At 45.3% G+C, this 25,111-nt stretch overlaps 1 protein-coding gene across 1 annotated transcript in view; it reads left to right on the forward strand.

Annotated features, from left to right (window-relative positions):
• The first annotated feature begins 358 nt into the window (after positions 1-358).
• mtmr11 (myotubularin related protein 11) overlaps positions 359-25,111 on the forward strand; it is a 67,502-nt gene continuing 42,749 nt past the window's right edge. Inside the window, exons 1-4 of the mRNA XM_056286266.1 lie at positions 359-779; positions 14,638-14,707; positions 24,419-24,555; positions 24,924-24,993. Of these exons, the coding sequence (XP_056142241.1) occupies positions 723-779; positions 14,638-14,707; positions 24,419-24,555; positions 24,924-24,993 (334 nt within the window). The 5' untranslated portion in view covers positions 359-722. The remainder of the gene's footprint in view (positions 780-14,637; positions 14,708-24,418; positions 24,556-24,923; positions 24,994-25,111) is intronic.

Below are 25,111 nucleotides of genomic sequence, written 5' to 3' on the forward strand. Positions count from 1 at the left end.
ATCTTTGCTATTTTGTTGCTAAAGTATCCGCTGAAAAATCAACGGGTGGGCCCGGCTGCCAAAGTGGGTGGGCCTACAGGCCCCACATAGGGGCACGCCACAGCCCAGCAATTATTAATACCTAGCAGTTATTAAGTAACAGGGGCTGTTTAATACACAGGGATTACTGAACATAACTGGGATTATCAACCCGGTCCGCTGGACCGTGTGTGTGTGTGTGTGTGTGTGTGTGTGTGTGTGTGTGTGTGTGTGTGTGTGTGTGTTTTCACCGGGGGGACACTGCGGGTGTGGGTGCGCGGTCCCTTTAAGAAGCTCCGCTGCGCGTCGTGCGTCATTTTCACTATGGCGAGGGAAGAAACAAACGGAAAGCGACGGACAGCTGGAATGATGAACCCGTCTCCATCTACAGCGACGCACAGCTTTCCGAGCGCCGACTAACCTCCCGCGGAAAGACTTGATGTGTTCGTTGTTTCGCTGTCAGGACCCGGACGCTGTCACGAGGGAAAGTGAAATGAGCAGCAAGCGGCAGCGGTTTGTCCGTCCGCGCTGAGCGCGTCTGCGGTGCCGGCCAGACAGTCTGCCTGCCGTCTGTTCTCATCCTCACTTCTCCCAAATGGAAGAAGGAATGAACCTCTCCGTACCTCGCAAAAAGTAGACCGTTTCAGTTTTCACGCAGATTTTTTTTCTTCTTCTTATTTTTCCGGCCACTCGTCATCGTGAAAATGTTAACAGGATCCAAAACGACGTTCAAAGTGAGGCAAATGGTTCCAGATATGAAGGTATGGAGACTGCCCTTACAATAACCCATATGGCACAGCAGAACTTCACTTACTTCAAACATTGTTTATATACGTTCTACACACGCACGCACAACACACACACACACACACACACACACACACACACACACACACACACACACACACACACACGTTGGCTGACCTGTGGTATTGAGCTTAATTTGAACCCACCGTGTTCTCTGCCAAAACGTCCAAAAACCTCACCGTGGGGATGTGTACGTGTCTATATTTTCAAACGAGTTATGATGTGTTAGGTGAATGAATGAATTTTTAGCTAGGTGTTGATACAAGTATTTTTACCCTGTTGCACTATAACTCGTCAACCCTCCTCATGTGATTAGAGAGGCGAGGGTGGCCAGGAAGTCAGTAATGACACAGGGAACGCCTGATGTGCTGTAAATGTAGACACTGAACCTCGGGTGGTTTGGAGTTTGACTGCATTCGAGATTTTTAGATCTTTGTTGATTCTCCATGTACGAGATTTTTTTTTGTTGCACAATTAGACTGTGGACTGCCTGGCATTTTTCTGCATAACCAAGAATGCAGCTTTGCAAGGTGCAACAAGCTGTACATAATAATTCTACATTTTATTTATAGAGCGCTTTTCAAGGTACACAAAGACACTTTACATAAGGAATAATAAACATATAATAAAAATCTCCAAATAAACGTAAAAGCAACACACCAAAAACATATAACACACACAACATTAATCACACATTAAAAGCAATGTTGAAAAGGCCAGTTTTGATTAATGATTTGAATGTGGACAATCAGTGCAGTCTCTGATGTGTTTGGGGAGGGAGTTCCAGAGGGAGGTGGCAGCAATGGAGAAGGCCCTGTCGCCCCAGGTTCAGTGCTTGGTCCTATGTGCTGGAGACGGGAGGTTGGCATTGAAGAAGTATGGTATTGGAGTGGGTCAGTGAGGTAGGAGGGGGTCTGGTTATGAAGAGCTTTGTGTAAGGGGAAGGACTTTGAATTGGATCTGTTGTGGGACAGGGAGCCAGTGGAGGTTCTGGAGAACTGGGGTGATGTGGTCACAGCAGCAGGAATGGCTGAGCAGGCGGGCAGCAGAGTTCTGGATATACTTTAGGACTTTGGATGATGAGCCATAGAGAATTCTGTTGCGGTAGTCAATTATGGATCTGATGAAGGCATGGATCAAATTTTCAGCAGCGGAGAAGTAGAGTGATGGGTAGAGATTAGCTGTGTGTTTTAGATAAAAAAAATGCAGTTCTTGTGATTTGACTGATATGGTGTTCAAAGGAGAGGTTACTGTTGAAAACAGTTCCGAGTTTGCGAATGAGTTATCGATGGTGAGGCAGAAGTTGTAAGTGGCTTTGGTAAGGGATTTGGTACCGATGGTAATCATGTCAGATTTATCACAATTTAGTTTGAGTAAGTTGGCTTGCAGCCATGATTTAATTTTAGCGACATTCAGACTGAGGCAGTTGGTTAGACTGGAGATGTAGTGGTGATGGATTTAATGGAGATGTAGAGATGGACATCATTGACGTAGTAGTGAAAGTGGAGACCATGACGACAAATGATGTTACTAAGGGGAGTATGTAAAGGATGAACAGGAGAGGACCAAGCACCGAACCCTGGGGGACACCTCGGGACAGAGGAGCAGTGAAGGAGGTGCAGTTGTTGATGCTGATGAACTGTTGTCTGTTTGTGAGATATGACTTTAGCCAGGAGAGGGAAGTACCAGTGATGTTGGGGGAGGATTCAAGGCGGGATAGAAGAATGGTGTGGTTGATGGTGTCGAAAGCTGAAGTGAGGTTGAGGAGGATGAGAATGCTGAGATGGCCAGAATCTGAGGAGAGGAGAAGGTAGTTAGTGACTTTAAGGAGGACTGTTTCTGTGCTGTGCTGTGAATGGAAACCAGATTGAAATGGTTTGATCAGGTTGTTGGACATTGAGGTAAGCTTTGAGTTGGGAGGCGACAACACATTCCAGTATTTATGACAAAAAGCAGAGATTGGAGATGGGCCGGAAGTTGCTCATGGTATCAGGGTTGAGTCCAGGTTTTTTGAGGATGGGGACAACAGCAGCCAGTTTAAGTGTATGGGGGACTGAATCAGAGCTGAAGGAGGCGTTAATGATTTCTGTGATGAGTGAGGAGATGGCTGGAAGATGGTTCTTAACAATATTGGATGGGATCCAGACGACAAGTGGAGCTTCTCATTCCTATCGTAAGGTTGGACAGCTCCATTGGAGGCACAGGGGAGAACTTTGACAGGGGCTGAGTGGCAAAGGGGGGGTGGGGGTGGGGAGGTGAAGAGGGCGGGGAGGTGGTCAGATTGCTGTAGATGGTGTAAATTGTAGTTTAAAGAAATCAAAGGAAAAATGCCTTTTTTTGTGTGGCATTTTCCACCTTTATTCGATAGCGACAGTCGAGAGAGACAGGAAAGGCAGGAGGGGGGGGGGGGTGACCTGCAGCAAAAGGCTAGGGCCGGATTCGAACCCAGGCCACTGTGATAAGGACTCAGCCCCATGTGGCACGCGCTCTACCAGCGAGCCACCAGGGTGCCCCTTGAGAAGTTTGTTTATTGTAGAAAAGAGCCTTGGGGTTGGTGGAGCCAGAGTGTCTGAGGTGTGAGTAGTAGGTGTACCGGGCTGTGATGAGAGCAATTTTGTATTGTTGAAGGTAGTCTGTGTAGGCTTGGAGATGCACTGTTAAACCAGTTTTCTTGGAGAATCTTTCAAGCTGGCGCTTACGGGATTTCATTTGATGGGATTCAGGAGTATACCAGGGTACTGAGTGTGTGATTGAGACTGTTTTGATTGTAATGGGGGCAACTGATCAAGACAGGAGGAGAGTTTATTATAATAATTGACAAGATCAGAGGGATTATCAGACAGCAGCAGAGGGGAGGCAGACATTATACTGGCAAGAGAGACAGAAAGAGGTGAGAGGGAGATAGATGAGATTTCTGAAGGATATTATGCATTTGATTTATGGGATTGGGAAAGGGATGTCATTGTCCATGGTGATTGCCAGGTGGTCAGCGATTTCGAGGTTGAGGCTAGAGAGTTGATGTATTGTGAGACCAGTGGAGCAGACCAAATCCTGTATGTGACCATGACTGTGAGTGGGGAAGCTTGATATATTGTGAAGTTGAAGCATTGTAGCAGTCCCAGGAATTCTATGGCAGATTTACAGTCAGTGTCATCAATGTGGATATTAAAATCCCCCAGGAGGAGGACGGAAGGTGAGATGGCACATAGATGGGTCAGAGAAAATAGCCGCAGGAATGTAAATGGTGGTTGTTTTAATTTCCTTTCTGTAAACAGCAGCAACACCACCTCCCCGCCCCTCAAGACGAGGTTTGTGAATCCTGTGGGTGTGGTCTGGTTTAATGATAATAATAATAATAATAATAATAATTAATAAACTTATTTATGTAGCACTTTTCTAAACAATGTTACAAAGTGCTTCACAGAACAGGATAGTGAGAAATATTCCAGGGGTTTGTGCCAGGTTTCAGTGAGGCAGAGGAAATAAGGGTTACTCTCAGTTATAAAGTCATTCAGAATGAGGCTGAATGACAGCACTGTCAAGGACAGTCTTGGGCGGGGATGAATGTTGTTGACCTGAGGGAGTGGCATTGGGACTGGGAGTGACCAACTTGCTCGAACGCCAGGGAGGACAGAGCAGGGGGATCCGTGCAGGAGGACCTGTGATGGCAGCGGGAAGTGGAGGTTTATGGGCGGAGGCGAGGCAGCTTGGGGTCTTTCCGTCTTGCCACGTCTGACCACCACCTCTGACCAGGTAGCCTGTGAACTGGGAGTAGAGCAGGACGAGAGCCTGCAACGAGATGATGGGTCCCAGAGGATGGTATTGGAGATGGCTAAGTTCATAACGGATTGTTTTGGACTATGAGCATAAAAGAGAGTCCTTTTTTTGCAGTTCATCTGAGAACCGTTGGATGCATTCCTTGAGGTTAGTAATGTCATTTGTTGCTTTTCGGCAGTCCTCGCAAGGCATGGTAATATTAAACTGGTTGAATAGTGTTCACAGAAAAGAATGTTGGCTCCGTTAGCTCCATCAGCTGAGGGTTGAGTCCACATGGTTCTCACCAGGAGTGCTGGGAGTCAGTGCAGCAATCAATGATCGGGTAAACAATCCATAAAATGGGCAAAATATAAAATTAATTAAAATAATCCAAAGGTCTCAAGGAGTTGTTGAAAGTTAAAAAGTACGCAGAGCCGCAAACAAAAAAGCCACAGCTGGCAACCGGAACCGGAAATGAGCTGAAATAGCTTTTTGGCTATTGTTTTATCCCAAATAAATTACGGAAAAATACTGTCTGCTGCATCATACTTGACTGGTAACTCAACCTGCATGAGATTAGCAAACCATTCCTCACTGAGGAATGGTTTGCTAATCTCGGTGATCTCTAATCACACGGGGGGGGGGGGTCGCTTGTAAGGGGGTCAGGATAATTTTTTTGTATAAAGAGAAATGGGGGATATTCTGAGATCCTACTGGTTTTTCAAGGCCACTTAATGCCACAATGAACTGCCTTGAATTACCCAAGATGAACTACGACTGTATTCTGTAAATTATTCTTTATTCTGTACACACAACATCCATTGCACGCCTGTCTGTCTTGGGAGAGAGATCCCTCCTCCGTTGCTGTACCTGAGGTTTCTCCCTATATTTTCCTCCCTGTTAAAGTCGTTTATTTTTAGGGAGTTGCTCCTTATCCGATGCAAGGGTCTAAGGACATGATATTGTATTGCTGTAAAGCCCCCTGAGGCAAATTTGTAATTTGTGATATTGGGCTATAGAAATAAAATTGACTTGACTTGAGGCTGCTGTATTTCCCATTATTAGATATCGTCCTAGTCCTCATCAAACAGGAAGCAGCCTGGAAGAATGAAGGTAAACTCTGTTGTTTGATAAACGGCACAAATGAATGTGTTCAAATGAATTCCCACACATGCAGTTATTTTCAGCAGTCACATGGGGAAATAGTAACAGATGCTTCTCCACTCTGCCCTCGCATGTGAGGTGTGTGTGTGTGGGGGTGTACAACATCTGGCTGTTGCCATGGAGACAGCAACACAGTTTTGAATTTGATTAACTCAATATGGGAAGTGCAGGGCTTACAGCCATGACGCCTTGTGTTGCGATATGATGAATGTTGCTTCATAAGATCTGGTTATGTAGAGCGGTAAGCTCTGTTGGTGATGCCCACAGCCCTCCCACACACTTGGCAGGTTATGAATTCTATAATCATGCTTTGAGAATCCAGCCATAGGCTGAATTCAGACCTGACACCTCTGCATCTTTCAGGTTTGCAGATGTTTTCTGCTGTGGACCGTCAGTGCTAACAATGAACACGGTCCTTTTTGATCCTGCAAAGTGTGAACTCAGCATTAAAAAACAGTGATGTCATCTCTGATAAATATGGAATGCTGCTTTGTCCTACAATGAGCCAGTATAATAAAGCTTGCTCTGGCCAGCTGTAACCCCCCGCCTCCCCGAGTTGACCCTGTCCGAGTCCCTCTGCAGGCTTTGAAGCAGTCAGCATGAAAGGCTGACAGCACAAAGCCCAACAGAAGGAAAAATGTCAGCAGAGAGTTGAGCTGAGCTCCATTCAAAGCAACCTGGAGATCAGGGCCTGATAGGAATGGGCTAAATTGGTACAAACTTCCACACCCATTCCCACAGGACCAGACGTCACATTCAGTAGCAGCCTCCAGGCTACTGAGGCTGCCCACACTGAAACACACCTAAACAATGGGCTCCTCTTGGTGCCAGAGCAGATTTATATCCCTTTTATAAGGTGTATCGACCAGGCATGGAGTGATAATTAACCAGCACAGCCATTCACTGAAGAAACAGTTTGGTCTCAAGGGGTCAGGCTGTTTGTCTGTTGCTGAATTCATGAAATGGTTTTGATAACACCCTTTAAAAGAGAAGAGCTGTCTCCTGGGAACTGCATTGCATTTCAAACAAGTCAGTAAATAGCCAGTGAGAGATGTCAAAATTTAGTGTCAGACTATTTTAGGCATTTCGCCTGCAGGAACCTAGTGACTTCCAAAGAATGAGCAGATGAGGTGTTTCTTTTTTGTGTAATCACTCTGTTTATTGATCCAGGCAAGGACACATGACTTTCCTTTACCCCAGGCTGAACACTTGGAGCAACCGTAGTCTCTTACTGCTGGCTGTTGAGCAATTCCGCTGATGCAGTTCTAGTTTTAGTGCCACCTCGGTGTTATTTGTGGCGGGAAGAGAGATTGCTGTTGGTTAACTTTCCTGAGGCAGACTGGAAATTCAAACCGGCAACCTTCAATTTACAAGCGCCATCTTTACATTTAGACCTACTCATTTAACAGATGCATCTAACTAAAACGACTCACAAGAAAGTGAGCAATTAGCACATATAACATATAAATTTGCGTGTTGCCAGCTGGCATCATAGTAATCATATCATAGTAGTACTATATGAAGGGGTAGTAGTATGTTTGCTAAATGGTAGTCATATCATAGCCAAGAGTGTGTCAAGTCGAGTGCATTTAGTTTCGATGTGCATTAGATCATTAAGGGGCTGTGAATAAGAGAATCAAAATACAAAGCAGATTTACGTTGCCACAAGTCACAAAACGGGCAAACTATGCAGTCAAGTGCATGTAGAAAAGTGCTCAGTCGTAATGGTGTTTAATTAGGTATGGGCGCAGTAGTAACAGCCGTGCCAAAGAAAGGGCAGATTAGGCTAAGCCAAGGCTGTTAATAGCCACCTTGGGTTTTGGGCTTTTGGAAGGATGTGTTTCCCTTTTCAGCCCAATAACTGTCTTGGTGGGACACATTGTCTTTACTGACTTCCCAGTAAGGTTTCTAATAGTGTTCAACAACTGGCTGAACTAGAGGCAGGCCAGGCTCAAACCATGAACTTCAGCGTGGTTACAGTAGTATACTACTCCACTACATAACCTGAGCACACCGCCACTTTGGTTCCTGTGTCTTTCAAATCTGATCTGTTCAGCTTGTCGGACCATAACCTAAAGAAAACTGCAAAGAACTGAGATTAGCATGACAAGATTCTTGAAATAATGCACACGTAGAGAGAGACAAAGCACAAACAGCGCCAGCAGGGGAGACTGCTGGTCAGGTGAGCGCTCCCTTCTGGTCTCCTCTAATGCACAAGTTCACTCAGTACAATCCCACACCGGTGTTGGAAAAATAAAGTAAGAAACACCCGCCCAGTCGTCTTGTAACACCTTGAAGTAGTCTCAACATACACTCCAATCAGCCCACTGACGCCATTTTGTTTTTGCAACTTTTAATTATCCTTGATGACAACTAACTCTTTTTTTTTAAATTTTGAGATACTTTATTGATCCCCATGGGGAAATCACACTCTGCATTTAACCCATCCTAGCTGTGTAGCTAGGAGCAGTGGGCAGCCGCCATGCAGCACCCGGAGACCAACTCCAGTTCATCTTGCCATGCCTCGGTCAGGGGCACAGACAGGAGTATTAACCCTAACATGCATGTCTTTTTGATGGTGGGGGAAACCAGAGCACCCGGAGAAAACCCACCATAGACACAGGGGAGAACAGGCAAACTCCACACAGAGGACGACCTGGGACGACCCCCAAGGTTGAACCACCCCGGGGTTCAAACCCAGGACCTTCCTGCTGTGAGGCAACAGTGCTAACCCCTGCGCCACCGTGCTGCTCATGCAACCAATCCGGGCCTCTTGTCTAAGATGACACCAATAAACAGATCCTCAGGGCCTATATAGTAGATGGAAAATGGGAAGGTTTCAGAGTGTTTCAACCATGTAGGCCTATACAGTTCAACAGGAAGGATGGTCGTCTGCTAAACCTCCCCACCACCTTTTTATCCAGGAAAAATCAAAAGGGAAAGTAATTCTGGGTTAAAATCTTACTGACTGCTGAATAATTACTTTTGGAATATGCAGTGCAAGGAAAAGTTATTTGCAGTTAGTGGCTGTGCACTTCTTGGTTCAAACCACATGTGCCTAAATTTCATCAAAGCCAAATGCAGCCAATGCAGTTGACCTTTGAACTTCCTGATGCTCACATCAGTTTGCTTTTCAACTTTTCAAGCTATTGTTCTTTGTGCTCTGCACACTGACAGTGAAGTTGTTTCGAATCATTGGGAAAAAACCTAGTCCATCAGTCATTTGACACATGCCTGGTTTAGACTGATGTTCCCATAATGGGGAAGAGCGGTGACCAAAGGCACTACTTTTAATATTCCATTTCTCACAATCCAGAATGAATAACACATTGCAATGGGGAGAATCGTGGTAATGACTCTGGGCTGTTTAAGAAATGGGGGTTAAAGGCAGCAGATTTGCATTGCTGGATGATACAGTGATCTTCACATTAAACGTTAAGAATTAAAGATGAGAATTCCCGATTCATTAAACATTGATAAAATGCTTCCCCCAATACAACCAACTTGGTTTCTCCCCGTCTCTTCTGCTCATATTGAAGCTGAAATGTAGCCGGTGCCACGCTTCAAGTCAATTAAAATATCTTGTAGTGCTCATTGATAATAGAGCACCACCAAGGACCTTGTCCCATTTACATATTTAAGACTTTTGTTATGTTTCACTGTCAGTACATGAATTTGTTTGGTATCAGCAACCATTTTGTCATGCATTTGTTGCTAATGGATGACGTCTTGGAGACTTGCTTTGAAACAAGAATAGTTGGAACAAAATTAGAGCCACAAGTCATGGCTATTAAAAAACACGGTTCTGCGTTTCGTTCCGTGCTTTGTCGATAGAAAAATGCACATTTCGGAAGTAGCCCTGAATGGAACAAGAGGGTAAACACTTCAAAAGGAGTCCGTGTTTAGCAAACCTATCTCACATCCTTATTTCTGAAGCCATTCCCATACGACTTATCCCATTCATGTGAGGAAACAGGCAGTGACCTTTTCAGTGCAGTGAACATCAGCAACCAGCAGCATACCGTACCAGCCCCGTGTTGTCGGTATATTTCTGTAACTTGCCCCGAAACGGGATTGCTTATGTTTCTTGAGTGTTAAACCTTCACAGTGTGCTGTTTATATGCCGTTTGGATAGCACTGCAAAAAATACCCCTGTAAACATGCAATCCAATCTTGTGATGAGCAGCTGAATGAAGTCTTTCTTGAAAGAGGTGGGGGGGAAATGGCATTAATGTGAGGAAATTTCATGTGACAATCTGAAAACAGATTGATCTGTAGCATAATTGTCTGTCTCTCTGTCTATCTGTCTGTCTGTGTCTATCTATCTATCCATCTGTCTGTCTGTCTATCTATCCATCTGTCTCTTTGTCTGTCTGTGTCTATCGATGTCTTGTCTCTCTGTCTGTCTATCTATCCATCTGTCTCTCATGTCTGTCTGTGTGTCTATCTACCGTCTGTCTGTGTGTCTTTCTATGTCTGTCTTATTTCCTTTCTTTCCCCAGTTTATATTGTTAGGCTTTAGAGGAATAATTGAAGCAAAGATAATGACGATTTCCCTTCTCATTTCTACGAGAGAAGGGCTTAAGGAAACAAGTTTTGATTTAAATGACTTAAAATGGACAAATTCGGCAGCCCACCACACTAACCCCACATTAACTTTCCCTCTGCCGCGTTTTTTCTTCTTCTTCTTGGTTTGGTAGAGGAATAATCCAGACGCAGGAACGACTCGCTGGCTGCAGAAGTCTGGCCACAGTAGCGAGGGGAAGCCATGAGCAATGGAAACTGCAGTAGGCCTTGGCTGCTGTCCCAGAGGGGGAGGAGGAGGGGGAGGAGGAGGAGGAGGAGGAGGAGGGAGCCAGAGAGGAGTTGTAGAAGTGGGGCAAGGAGGCTGCACGGGGAAGTGGTTCACACTGAATTAAATGTGAAATTGTGAAGCCTCAGCAGAAGCAAAAAGCCTTTAGCGTCTGGAGCTGAATGATATCTGCTTGCAGGCGTTTCTTGGGTTCAAGCATTTTTTAAAGTGATTTCTGCTGTTATCTCATCCCCTCTTTCTGCATTGCGGGCATTCCCGCTTGTTTAAGCCGCAACTAACTTAATGTTTTTACGGGAGCTCTGCATCGAATCGGTTCTTGTTCTCGGTGCTGTGCCTCATGTAAAGTCGGCCCTCCTTATCAAATTCTGCGCATACATGGCCCGGCTTCCAGTGGAAAGACGGTAGTACTTGAACCGCTATCTTGCTCTGCCTCTGTTATCAGTTACTTTCACCCACTTCTCAAGATCCACAGGCACAAAAATAGTTCGCCAGTTTTGGCAAATCTTCAGATGATCCAAACTGGACTTACCGCAGGAATGGCGGCGTTAAACGCGAGTACCGTCTGATGCTGTGTCAAAGTAAGGCCCAGTTCAGCCGCGGGTTTGATGTGGGTTTTGACGAAGCGAAGCAGAGATGGAGGCAAAGCTTGAGACATTTAGTACCAGACTGAAATGAAATAAACAATGCCCCGACAAACGGAAACCAAATGTGCTGTAATAAGTTAAGTGTACCACGCTATAATTTAGAAAAGCATTGTGTTTCACCACCAGTCTTTAGCAACTCAGCTCTCGAGACTTGGATCGATCATAACTTAGGAATTCGTGGACGAGGCCTGGAACTGTATTATGCAGGTTTCTGAGCAAACGCAGCCCGGGATTTCATATTTTTAACATTCATGTTTGGAAAGAGAACTGCAAAGCTAGATTTAGGCATTTCTGTGCTTTTATCGAGGGGTTTTTAGTTTCAGTTTTTCCATTATCTGATGCTTAATCAGGCAGAAATTAACCACATGACTTCAGCCCCCTAAGGGGCCGTAGGAAAAAGAAAAACAAGGACCATTTGACTGGCACCCAGAGCTGCTCAACGTTCTCTTGCAAATATTTAGGGTGGCTGAACATAATCTTTCCCCCCTCGATCAAAATGCTTTTCTTTGTTCTGCCTTTGGCTCACATTACAGCCCCGCATGGCGCCGAGTCGGCTCTTGATATGTTTGCATTTGAATCCAAGTTTAAAGTAAAGTTCAGCTGAGTAGAAGCGAGTAATACATGCGTTAAGGAAGACTGTCTGGGCGTCTGTGCAGCGTGGCGAGGATCTCCGGTTTGAATCCCCGTCTTACCCGCGCCTTGGTCGGGCGTCCCCTACAGACACAGTTGTCCGTGTCTGTGGGTGGAAGCCGGATGTGGTCGGTCGGTGCGCCTGTTCGGGGGGAGGAGGAGGAACGAGGGGGGAATAGCTTGTTTGCAGTCACGTGATTCTGATGACGCGCGAGATTCAGACGGAGGGCAGGAAGTGAAAGGCAGGATGGACGAGATGGAGCTAGTTTAGCCCGAACTGTGCTAGTTTAGACGATATTATGAGAGAAAGCTATGAACAGAAGGTAAGATATATGTTGGACATGATCCTTTATGTTATGAAGAGGGATTTCTTTTTGACGAAGTGGTCACTGCACACACGCGCGTTATCCGACTCCGCTCCTCCCGCCCGTAGACGACGGTTCGCGAGCCATTTTTTCCAGCGTTTTCGGTCAATTTCTTGCATTTTTCCCCCCTCATGAACAACAACTTTTAGTACTCAATAAAAACTCCTTGTGGTTGCTCAGTTTATGACGCCAAACAGGCATTTCGAAAGTTTGTGACAGTGCTGCCTATGTAGAAAATCACTTCCTGCCCTCCATCTGTAGTTCATGACGTCATATGCAAACCTAGCGTGATCCTCCCACGCGCTACGTCCCCCCTGGCGAAACTCCTCACTGTCAGGTGAAAAGAGGCGGCTGGCGACTCCACATGTATCGGACGAGGCATGTGGTAGTCTGCAGCCCTCCCCGGATCGGCAGAGGGGGTTGGAGCAGCGACCAGGACGGCTCGGAAGAGTGGGGTAATTAGACGGGTATAATTGGGGGTACAAACCGTCAAAAAGGGACGCAAAGTTGTCAAAGGGGATGTCCAAATATCCCTTCCCCACACCCAACCAATCGTTTATGTTTACGGACAACTTCATCGTTTCATTTGTGGCTTATCTCTGCTTTACAGTTAGCTCTTTGTTTTTTTCATATAGAGTTTTCAAAGTTGTTTACTCTCAGAGTTAATTAAAAAGTTGATGACATGGTTTGGCTTATGTGTTGTAACTGTCCAACAGAAAAAAAGAAATGAAGATGTGTACATCAATTAGTAAGTTCAAACAACTCTTTAAAAACAACATGTTGAATAGATATAGGATGGATGAACAAAGAGGTGGACTGGAATAACATGGCATGATACGTGACGTGTAAGGTGCCTTGTTTGACTTGTGCTGTTTTGTTTATTTTGAGCTCTATGCATTGGCATTTCTTTTCCTTTTTTCCACTTTTGTTTTGTCTTGAAAGTTTGGTTTTGGTTTGATTTGATTGATAAAGTATAAGAAAGGGGTAGGACCAGAAAAGTTCTTTACTTCATCCTACTCCCTTTTCCAACATGGTCTAGTTATTACATGTGTTGTTACAGTGAGTTTGCAAAATATGTTCACTATTATTTCCATTTGTTCTTGTATTCCTGCCTGTGTATCTTATTTTGTTATTTTAGCATGTTCAAAATAAAAAATCAATCAATCAATCAATCAATCAATCAGTCAAACAGAATGTAAATCAATTGGTATTTGGTCCAAACATACTTTTGGGTCCTGCTTTTCGGTGTCTCCGTAGTGTGCTGTGGCATCAGGCAAATGTAAGTGGTAAACAGTTTGTCAATCCCTTTATAGAACAGCCAGAAACCTTCACACGCTAAGAAAACAGGCAGCTATGAATGGCTGCAATTTTACAACCCGTTAAAGGAGTAAAGGTCCTCTTTGTGGAAATGCTGCCTGGTTTTCCATAGAGGACACAGGTTTTCATTATCGTGCTGCAAACACAGGGTAGCGTAGCCTAATGAGTACATTCATTGTTAACATCCTTGCTGACTGGAAGAAATAACCATATTGTGCGATTAAAAGCCAGCTCTAGAAAGGAAACACAATGATGGATGGCGTCGACACGGGGCCAGAAAGGACTGCTGATGGAGTTCTCTCTGTAATGCACAGTTCTGGCCCGCAACGCTGTTCTTCTATTTATGTCTCGGGCTAAAGCTTGTTCAGCACCTGTGTAACCACAACCTTATTTCACAGCGCACGTCTTGGGGTATTACAGGATTTCTTGCCAATAAACGTGAATGGGGTAGTATGAGGCGGGGGGCGCAGTAAATGCATCCATATGTGCAGCAGTCTAGTCCTCTGTGGCTCTGTGTGGTTGGATTTTGCCTGCAGTGGTTGGATGGCATGTACCGGAGAGCTGCTTATCCGTCTGAGAGGGAGCGGGAAGTAAACCGCAACGGGAAACCAAGAATCACGGAGAATTGTGTGTTTTACCTTCGTTTTGAGGGACTGGCTCATTGAGAGGAGTAAAACTCTGATGTGACAAACAGACTAAATCAATTCTGAAAACAGTCAAAATGGTTTCATAGTCAGCCTCCCTGCATCGCTTTTACTTCATACTGGCTCTGTTGTGTAATCTGTTGTGTAATCATCCTGTATAAACAAGATACGGTTTACTGCTTCGACTAATGACGGAGTCATTTGAAAAGGACGTCGCTTGTTTTTTTTTATTTGAAGGTATCCAGGTACATGCAAAGTGTAGTCTTGCAACTGTCTTTCTGTTTCTCATTCTGTATCAAAATATGAATAGCTCTTATCATTTACCAAAAGTTAATATGTCTACTTTCAATCTGCAAAGTAGTAGCTATAGTTTATCCTGTAAAGGACTGCTACTGTCAGTCACAGTGATGTCTAGTCAGGGGAGGTCTATTTTAGAGAAAATGAACATTTAAATGAGGAAAACTTTGTTTGCTTGACAGGAAAGGATGCTGAGTCACAGCGGTCTCAACGCCAGGAGTCGAGACGTGTTTGGACTCCGGTGTTTACCTGGTAAGATCATTGTTCCACTATTATCAGAGATTATAGATGATGTGATGCTGATTTTCTAATCATGAATTAAGGCTGTGTGTGACATGTAACTTTGTTCCCTAATTTAGGGTATTAGGGAATTGCACCACCAACCATTGCCTCTTTTTTAACCTTTGTAAGCTTCCTTTGTTCCTGAAAAACAATACAATTTGTCCTCTAGTGGCTAAATAAGGTGAAAAAGTTTGAAGAGGCCATCACTGAAACCCGGGGTGATAGACTTGTCCACTCATTCAGTAATATGATGCGTATAGTACTCTACTGCAGATAATCTGTTTCTCAACCTGTTCTGCACATTAGGGGCATTGCATTTTGAATGGCAAGTTCTTTGCTGGTCCTTATATAAAGGTGACCTACAGAGAACAATCCACAAAAAACTCTGATTTGCTTCACATCCGCAAGTCGTTCTGCGTAATAAAATTCCATACAATCTATAGATGTGAAAACATTGTTCTGTGTGCAGAGGCGTTAAGTTGTAGATTGTAGCGTAGTCTGTTGGGGATGCATTTATTTTGCCCAATTTCCAGTATTGGTGCCAGTGCATCCCTATAAATTGGTACTTAACCTTAACCCGAAGTTAACCACTATAGCTGAGGTTGTAATTGTAAATCACAAAACTCAACTTGGTGGCACGGTGGCACAGTGGTTAGCACGGTTGCCTCACAGCCAGAAGGTGCTGGTTTCAAGCCCCGGGGTAGTCCAACCTTGGTGGGTCATCCCGGGTCATCCTCTGTGTGGAGTTTGTATGTTCTCCCCGTGTCTGCGTGGGTTTCCTCCGGGGGCTCCGGTTTCCTCCCACAGTCCAAAGACATGCAGGTCAAGTGAATTGGCCATACTAAATTGTCCCTAAGTATGAATGTGTGTCTGTGTGTGTATGTGTGTGTCAGCCTTGTGATGGCCTGGCGGCCTGTCCAGGGTGTCTCCCCGCCTGCCGCCCAATGACTGCTGAAATATGCTCCAGCATCTCCGCAACCCTGAGAGCAGGATAAACAGTTCAGGTAATGGATGGATGGAAAAATCAACTTTTGTGTATGTGTTGCATTCATTTTTCAAGTCGTGTTGTTTGCACACTGTTCGCTGAGACTCTGAATCGGTAGCCCTAGCAGGTCATGTTGTTTTTGAGAGGACATCTGTGAGGACTCTTGTGTGGTCTGCTTGTTTTTGTCTACATGTTGCATGCTTGAATTTACGTTGTGGTGACAGCAAGTGTTAGGGTGCCAGATTTTATGTACGGGTCCTTCAGATGCAGATGCTGCAGATTTGATGCCATTTATGATTCAAATGCTTTGAGAAATGAATTGAGATTGCAGTTTTGCATGTACGTGAGTTTAAATCCCAGGCCATGATTATGCTCTCTTGACAAAATGTGAGCCTTCTTAATCAATCTGGGTCACTTCTCTCTCCACAAAGGTTCCCAGATATTACAGTCTGGCCAGTGAGCTCTATCAGAAATAAACTTTTCTGTAGTTGATAATTTGCAGTTTGTTGTGGGATACCGGTGTGTATGTCGATGTAGTGAGCTCTCAAAACGTTAACATCTCTAATCTGAGCTTGTTCATGGCCTTGGTGTCAACCCCACTGCGAGTTTCATTCAGAATGTCGACAGACGCGCTAATGTTTAACATCACATATCGGTACTTATTTTACAGCACTGTGTGTGTGTGTGTGTGGGGGGGGGAGTGGTTGGGGGTGGGAGCTCATTTACCCTCTTCTCTTGTGGCTGTGTCACTCACCTCATGAGGATAGACGCTCTATACTAAAGTCCAATTTGTTTTTCAGTAAATTGCATGTATTAAACCCGTTACTGGCTGTCTAGGACATGGACAATGTGTACAGAAATCCTCTTTACAGCTGCACACGTTTCTCTGCTCATTCCATCTCTTCTTCTGGTCTTTCCTTCCAACATGTCTATTCAAAAGAACAGCTCACCCAAAAATGACAATTTTATCATTATCTTCTCAGTCTTGTGCCAGTTGGAAACCAGGTGAGGTGTCTTTGTCCACACAACACATAGGGAGGTATAGCTTTCCACGCGGCATGGGACTGTTTGGCTTCAGAAGACTTGGATTATGCTGCATGAGCTGTATGGAATAATTTGGGGGATTTTTGCCCATTTTGGAATGATTAAAAAGCGTTACCTATTGACTTCTGTTGTTTTGAAGAGAGCTGCTACAGAGCGGTGCTAGCTACCTCCCTGTGCGTTGTGTAGACAAAGACACCGCACCTGGTTTTCAACTTGCACAAGAGTGAGTACATAAAAGATAAAATGTTCTTTTTTGGGTGAACTGTTCCTTTAACTGTCATATTATTCTCTCTCTCTCTCTCTCTCTCTCTCTCTCTCTCTCTCTCTCTCTCAGAGAGAAGAGAATAGAGTTTGAGTGTGGAGGATTTATGAAAACCTCCATTCTCCGTTTGCTGAATTCGCACCTGTGTGAGGTACGATGCCTGTCGGTCCATCAGCCATGGCTGCGTTACAGTTTTAGGTGTAATTACTGGTCAGGAAACTCATACTTCACCTCTTCAGAGACACTGTAAGGGCTTAAGTGTTGGGGCAATTTGTGTGCACGGTGTGTATGTGCTCATTCACTTTCACGATGGAGTGGAGACTCAGTATCACAGCACCGAGTGAAAGGGCTCATGTTGCAGTTGCTCTCTGTTGCTGTCGCTTTCTCTCTCTCTCTCTCTCTCTCTCTCTCTCTCTCTCTCTCTCTCTGTCTGTCTCTTTCTCTCACCCCCTCTCTCTTGTCTCTCTCCCTCCCTCTCTGTCTCTTTCCCTGTCTGTCTCTCTCTGTCTCTCTCTCGCTGTCTCTCCCCCCCCCTCTCTTGTCTCTCTCTGTCTCTCTCTCTCTCTCTGTCTCTGTCTCTCTCTCTCGCTCTCTCTGTCGGTCTCTGTCTGTCTGTCTATCTCTCTCTCTGTCTCTCTCACCCACATGACACACATGCACATGAGGTGCTAAATAAGATACAGTATCAAAATATTGTTGTTTCATGTGAGAATGACGTTGAAAACAGTATATTATTAACACATATGTTGGTAATGTACATGTATATATGTCCAGTCATTGCTAACACTGTAGTTCGGTAGCATTTGTCACTGTCACCATGTTTTGTGTTGAGAGGGCACCCAGCAGTGTGTCTTCTCAAACGCTGATGTCCAGGTGCGGTAACAGCGACACATCCATGTGTAGCCTAGCGAACATGTGGGTTTGGACCATGGTGCCGTTCTCCTGACGTCCGCGGGTGCAGCGCTGTGTGCGCGCAGGTTCTCGGGTGACAGCGGGACACAGGACCGCAGAAACAGAGCCGGGCTGCTGTGGGGAGAGGAAGCCATAGGTGGATCATGTACCTTTTTGAATGGCGTGTATGAAAGCGGGACTTGATGCCGTCCGTCTGCACACAATGCTAAGTGGCCGGGACCCCTTCGGAGCACTGTCATAATCCCCTCTGTCCACTGTCTTATGTTACCCAGAGATCAGGGAGCTGTCAGCTATCTGCCAGGTGGGTCAAGTAATGGACATCATAAGAAACTTTTTCTCCTTTTGCTGTTGTCCAAATTTTAATATGTTGAACAATAAATTCAACACATTAATGGAAATGTGAAATAAATTCAACACATTTATGAAGCAAACGATATTTACTCAATAACATTTGGTTTTTTGAAAATGAAAGGCTTAGATGTCTCATAATATTCATCCTCATAGTATTTATCCTCTCAAGGAGGATTGTTGATGGGCCTTCGCATTAATTTAAAGTATGAGTGTTCTCGGGTTTGTCCCCAGGAGTTTTACACAGATTTTAGATTTTTGGCCTATTCCTCCCTGCAAATTTGTCCAAACTCTGCCAAACCAGATGGAAAGCATGAGTGGACACCAATTTTCAGGTCATACCACTGACTTTCAATGGGATTTAAGTCTCGGCTTTGGTTTGGCCATTCTAGAATATTAACTATCTGTATTTAAGCCATTCATTAGTTGTTTTTGCTGTGTGCTTTGGGTCGTTGTTCTGTTGCAATATGACTCTGTGTCCTGAACGCAGATCTCTTGGTGACTGAAACAGGTTCTCTGTGATGATTTGTCTCTATTTGACTTCATCCATCTTGTTCTTGATGGGAACACGCTTTCCAGCCCTGAAAAGTAACCCCATAACATGCTTGACAGTATGAATTGTGTTATCTGATGTTGGGTTGTGTTTGATTTGTGATGATTTGCTTTCAAGCCAGAGCTCAAATTTTTTTCTTATTAGATCACAAATTCTTCCAGAAGGTCTCGGATTTTGTCATATGGTTTCTAGTAATCTGCAAGCCTGACTTAATGTTGATCTTTCTCAGAAGGGTCTTCCTCACGGGGATCGCTGGCTCGATTCCCCGTGTTACCTCCAGCTTGGTCGGACATCCCTACAGACACAATTGGCCATGTCTGCAGGCAGGAAGCTAGATGTGGGCAAGTGTCCTGGTCGCTGCACTAGCACCTCCTCTGTCTGTCGAGGCACCTGTTCAGGGGGAGGGGGAACTGGGGGGAATGGCGTGATCCTTCCACGTGCTACGTCCCCCTGGAGAAACTTCTCGCTGTCAGGTGAAAAGAAGTGGCTGGCGACTCCACAAGTATCGGAGGAGGCATGTGGTAGCCTGCGGCCCTCCCTGGATTGGCAGAGGGGGTGGAGCAGAGACCGGGACAGCTGGAAAGAGTGGGGTAATTCGCCGAGTACAATTGGGGAGAAAAGGGAGAAAAATCCCCCCCCTCCCAAAAAAAGAAGGGTCTTCCTTCTATCCACTATCCTAGCGAGACTGAACCTGTGAAGTGCTGTAGAGATTGCATATCTGGACAGTTTGTCTCATTTCAGACAATGAGGTCTGCAGCTGTGTGTTGTGGCTGGTCTTTGGTCACTTCTCTGACAGTTTCTCTTTTTGGTTGGTGAAGTTTGGTAGGATGGTGTGAGCTTGGTAGTTTCTGGGTTGTAAAAAAAAGAAAAGACGAGGAAAACACACACCTTATCTTTATTGAGGAGCTGACCAAAGACGAAGAAATATGCAGTGAGGAAGAGGAAAGGACACACACTTGTTCCTCCAAATGCAGTTTTAAATGGCTAGCGTTTCTGCTGCAGGCTCCCTCGACAGGGATCTGTCAGGCCGTCATTTTCCATGTTATTCCAGTTGACTTTATGGTGCTTGTAAGAAGGTTCAAAGCTTTGTCAGTCTTTTTACAAGCTTCTGCAGCTTTTGCAGTTTTCAGATTTTTATTTTGTGATAATTCTGAAGATGTCTAAAAACTTTATTTCAGTTTGCCATTGTGGAGAATGATTTCAGGAAGTAGAAGAAGATCCCATTGGAGTATATTTTAATTTGCATTGCAACACAGCAAAACAAAACACATTGCCCCCTGCCTGCACACTGCGTGAGTAACTGTGGAGTGCGCGCAGGGGGCATTGGACCATTGCGTTTTACCAAAGATTTGTGGTTTAAAAACATGAACTGGATGTTTTGCACTGCAGTTTTCAAAATTTACAATCTTTTAACGATACTTTTTCCTCTAGAGTTCTGAAAAACAATATTATAAGACAAAGTCCAGGATGGAAACATTTGCGGTTGGACTGTGTGAATTCCCAAACTTGACCCCTTCCTGGTTTTAGGTTTAGGAGGGCAGAATCCGTCGGCTCTGCACGCATCCTAGCTGAAAATGAGGACCAAATGTGGATGAAAAAAAAAAACAAAACAAAAAAAAAAACAGGAGAGAATCTGAGAGCATGTGGTTCATATCACACTGGGCCGATCTTCCCAAAATGCTCACTCCTCGTCTCAAACGGTCAACAACCACAACGACAAGAAGCTGAAACAAAAAGTGAGACGAGCAAATTTAAACTCATCAGTCACAGAGAAAAGGTTTATTTATTTAGATAGGCGATGGAGAATCGTGATGACAATACTGTCAAATCATGCCAGAGTGTTTTGTATTTGCTGTGTCTCCGGTCTTCTTTGTAGGCGGGGTAAGATGGCATCCAAATAATGTCGATCTTATTGGGCAGCTCGTACTTAGTTAACTGCTTAAGTTGGTTGTTTTGACATGCCAACTGAACTTCCACTAGCACCAGGGGAAGGTAGTTTAACTGTTCCTGAAGGTAGTTTAACTGTTCCTTATGTGACCACTTGCTGATCAGGTGTGCTCACATTTTAAATGGGCTCTTAGAAGTATATCACCCCTGGTCGAGTCCCCGTGTTACCTCCGGCTTGGTCGGGCGTCCCTACAGACACAATTGGCCGTGTCTGCGGGCTGGAAAGCCTGATGTGGGTATGTGTCATGGTCGCTGCACTAGCGCCTCCTCTGGTCGGTCAGGGCACCTGTTCAGGGGGGAGGGGGAACTGGCGGGGGGTAGCATCATCCTCCCACGCGCTACGTGCCCCTGGCGAAACTCCTCACTGTCAGGTGAAAAGAAGCGGCTGGCGACTCCACGTGTATCAGAGGAGGTGTGTTGTAGTCTGCAGCCCTCCCCGGATTGGCAGAGAGGGGTGGAGCAGAGACCGGGACACCTTGGAAGAGTGGGGTAATTGGCCGGATACAATTGGGGAGAAAAAAGGGGAAAAATTGCCCCCCCCCAAAAAAAAGGAAGTGTATCATCCCTATATAGAGATTGATGCTGTGTCTGTTTCACCCTTGTAAGCACATCACGTTGCAAGGACAGTATGTTTTAGTTGGTTAACACACAGGTTAGTATACCGGCGTAGGGTCCTTAGAACGTGGATCTGAATATCCCGGTAAGAAACACAACCACATACAAGCCAATTCCAGTCTCATGACATCGGAAAACTAGAAGAGTAATTGTCGTCCGCTTATTCGTCCTGTCTGTTCTGTCATTTCTGGGCAAGAGCTGAATACAATCTGGGCAACCAGTGAAGTGTGTGCGTGTGTGTGTGCATGTGTTTGTGTTTGTGTGTATGATTTGGGGGGGATTTATGATACGTGTACCTCTCATAAAACAGCTTTAGACCGTTAAGGGACCACTGTCTTGTAAACACCCTCAGTTTTCTCACAGACTCTCGCTGTGCTGGACATGAACTACCTCGCAGAGCGAGCTCTGCAGAGGTCCCCCACAAAATCACTCCTTTCTCCCTCCTCCACAAAAGCACTCCCTTTTCCGTCCGCCGCCTCACGTCTCTGAAGACGCTCCCATCTGCGAGCCGCAGGAATGTTTTCGGAGCCGTTGTTCCCAGCGGAGGCATCAAAAATGCGAAGCTCGCAAATCCTGCGGGAGAAGCCAGCTGAACACGGCTCCCCTGTCGCCAGCTCCGAGCGTCTCCAGGCCCTGCTTCTGTGTTGTGTGGTGCGTGATGTGCAGCTGAAGCTAGACCCAGGCCGGAAGAGGGAAATGACAGTGCACGACCAAATCCCTGTTCAGTGAGGAGGATGAGCTTGTGGCTCATGTCGGCCTGTATGGTCAACGTCTGCCCTCGCTCTTCTCGCACGGTGAAGAAACCAGGAAGAGGAGAAGCAAAGACTGATACGGCCGTGCTTGTTGTGAAGCTGCTTTTTGCAGTGCTTCTGTAAATCATTAATAAAAAGTAAATGTCCCGGTGAAGAAGGGATTTAGTCTAATTCACTCTCAAAATGTTCCTTCCTGTGAAACAAGTGGAACATTTTAGCTGACTGGAGAGAAAATTCAGGACGCGTCGGGCAGCAACCAAGTGGAAATAGGCATGAAGATATAATGAAACTCTTTTTCAAAATAGTTGAAATTGCTTTGGAAATTGGCAGTGATGATGCCACCATCTATCAGGGTTTTTATGCAGCATGGGGTTTTAAGACTCGGTCGTTTAAAATCGGCTACTTCTGTAGACGGGCTTGTTTAGTGTGTAATGGTGAAACACGGCGTTACACAACAGTTATGTAACTCGGTTTCAAAATCACAGTTTTGAGGCTTCGTAGTTGTCATTTTCAGTGGAAGGACATAAATTCGAGTACCTTTACACATCTGGCTTGCAGGAACCCGCCGTGCCGTGTGGATGTTGTTTTAGTTTTGGAGGCTCTGGTGCCGTCGGCCTCGCTCACTTTCTTCTGTGTGGACTTCTCGGTGGAAAATGAAAACCTCGGCTTTGCCGTGTGTCTGGTAAAGCACTTCTCCCCTCCCATTGGGGACAAAAAGACCCTTTTCTCCAGCGCCGCTGAAGGCCACACTCTGTTCCCATGACAACCGCTGTCTCGCTGGCGAAGGCTTTGTGTTACCAGTGGGGGAGACCGTTTGCAAATGTGCTGTCTCATGCCTGTGTGGTATTCTTGAGTCGTGTGCGTGTGTGTGCGTGTGCATGCTTTTGCAGGCACTGGGTTGTGATTTTTTTTTTTTTACTTTGGGAATGTTCATGCACATCTGTGTTTGTGTGCAGGACGGGAGGAGGTTTGGGTTTGGAGGCGTTGTATTTGGGAATTTCAAAACCCTCTTCGTCGTTTGTTTTCCAGTTCAGCAAAGATCATGATTTATCAGTGTATGCCGTGTTGACCAACAGATTACCTGCATGTGTCTGTATTTACCAACTTATCAAATGAAGGTATACTGATGCTACGCTCCTGAAGATTCGTGTGCAAACAAACAACCTTTCCCCATCGCTGACATACTGAAGATGGTAGCCACAAATCACAAATGCTTTTGTAGTCCCATCCATCATCCAAGCTGCTTATCCGAATTCGGGTCTCGGGATGCTGGAGCCTATCCCAGCAGTCACTGGGTGGCGGGCGGGGAGACACCCTGGATAGGCCGCCAGTCCATCACAGGGCTGACACACACACACACACACATCATCATCATCATCAACACCTAGGGACAGTTTAGTAATGCCAATTCACCTGACCTACATGTCTTTGGCCTGTGGGGGGAAGCCGGAGCCCCCGGAGGAAACCCTCGCAGACACGGGGAGAACATGCGAACTCCACACAGAGGATGCCCCGGGATGAGCCCCCAAGGTTGGACTACCCTGGGGTTCGAACCCAGGACTTTCTTGTTTTGAGGTGACCACGCTAACCGCTGTGCCACCGTGCTGCTTCTCTAGTTGTTCATTTTAATGATTACTGTCAGGTACGACTTTCCCAGGAAAGAAATGACACTGCTCATGGCGTTTTACATTTTCGTCATTGTAGCCAAATGAGAAAAAAGAAGGCGCGTCCTGGAGAGTTTGAGGAAATGAAGTTGTCGTGTCTAACAAACAGATATGACAGAAGAAGCAGGTAGAAATCCTTTCCCAACAGATAGTACAACATCAGTAAGTAAATAAAACTCAGGTTCAGCCATTTTTTTTTCTCAGTTTGGCGGTGGGGAAGGTGCTGATACAACAGCACTGGTGACTGGTTTATTGTGAATGGCTCTCAAACAACACTCACCTGACCAACGTTTGCATTCGAGACAGACCGTTAAATGAAGAAGAATCAGTCAGTCACCAAGTCTCTTTCGTCTACAGAAGATGGTCGCTTGAAGGAGCTGTCATCTCATGTTTCGGTCCTTCAGACTCGTCTTGTGGGAGTCACTGGACTTGAAGTTTTGTACATCATCAGCCATGTTAGATTCAGCTTTATTTAAACATGTCTGAATAGGCCTGAACTATGCACTAAATCAAAACCCTTCACCCACTTACTTCATGTCCCATTTGTCTCTCTGCCCCTCCCCCCCTCCACACATACACACACACACACAAACACACAGGTGAGTGTGTACTTCAGAGGGCTGTTTTGGTGAGGAAGAAGCTGACCACCAGGGAGGGAGGAGGCTGGCTGGCCGGTACTCTCTTCTGTACCCACTTCAGAGTGGCCTTCGTCCCCCAGGACAGCTCCAAACCTGACGTGAGTCATCTGACACTTACACAACCTATAAGCTATATGTCCAGTTAATTCAATGCAGTATGGTCACGTGCGTATCACAGAAAGCTGAATCGGTTCATCTGGACACAAGCATGTAAGAAAAAAAAACCCTGTCTGTCCTATCCTCCAGGTTACACATTGTGCAATAAGAGGCGTTTTGTCTTATTCCGTTTATGTTTCTCGTTTTTTTTTCCCCCTATTCTGTTTCATATGACCTTTATGTGATCTTCTCAAATGCTGCTAAGTGTGTTTACTATACTTTTTGTCTCTATTGATGTTGGAGCATGTGATGCAAATCAAATTTTCATGTGAATGGACAATAAAGGGATCATCTTATGCTCCCAATGCAGGACAATGCAGACCCGGTTCTTATTGGGGACCACGATGTGGCTCTGGCCTCCATTGAGAAGGTTGTGGCTGGTAAGCAGCTTTTAAAATCTTCCACTGTACCTCTTCTTACTGTGTAGTCAGCTATGCAAGCAATTCAACTGTGCAAGCAATTCAGGGAGCCACATCATCCATTCTGTGACCAGAGATA

Source organism: Lampris incognitus, chromosome 9 (assembly GCF_029633865.1).
Source record: "Lampris incognitus isolate fLamInc1 chromosome 9, fLamInc1.hap2, whole genome shotgun sequence".
Classification (NCBI taxonomy): domain Eukaryota; kingdom Metazoa; phylum Chordata; class Actinopteri; order Lampriformes; family Lampridae; genus Lampris; species Lampris incognitus.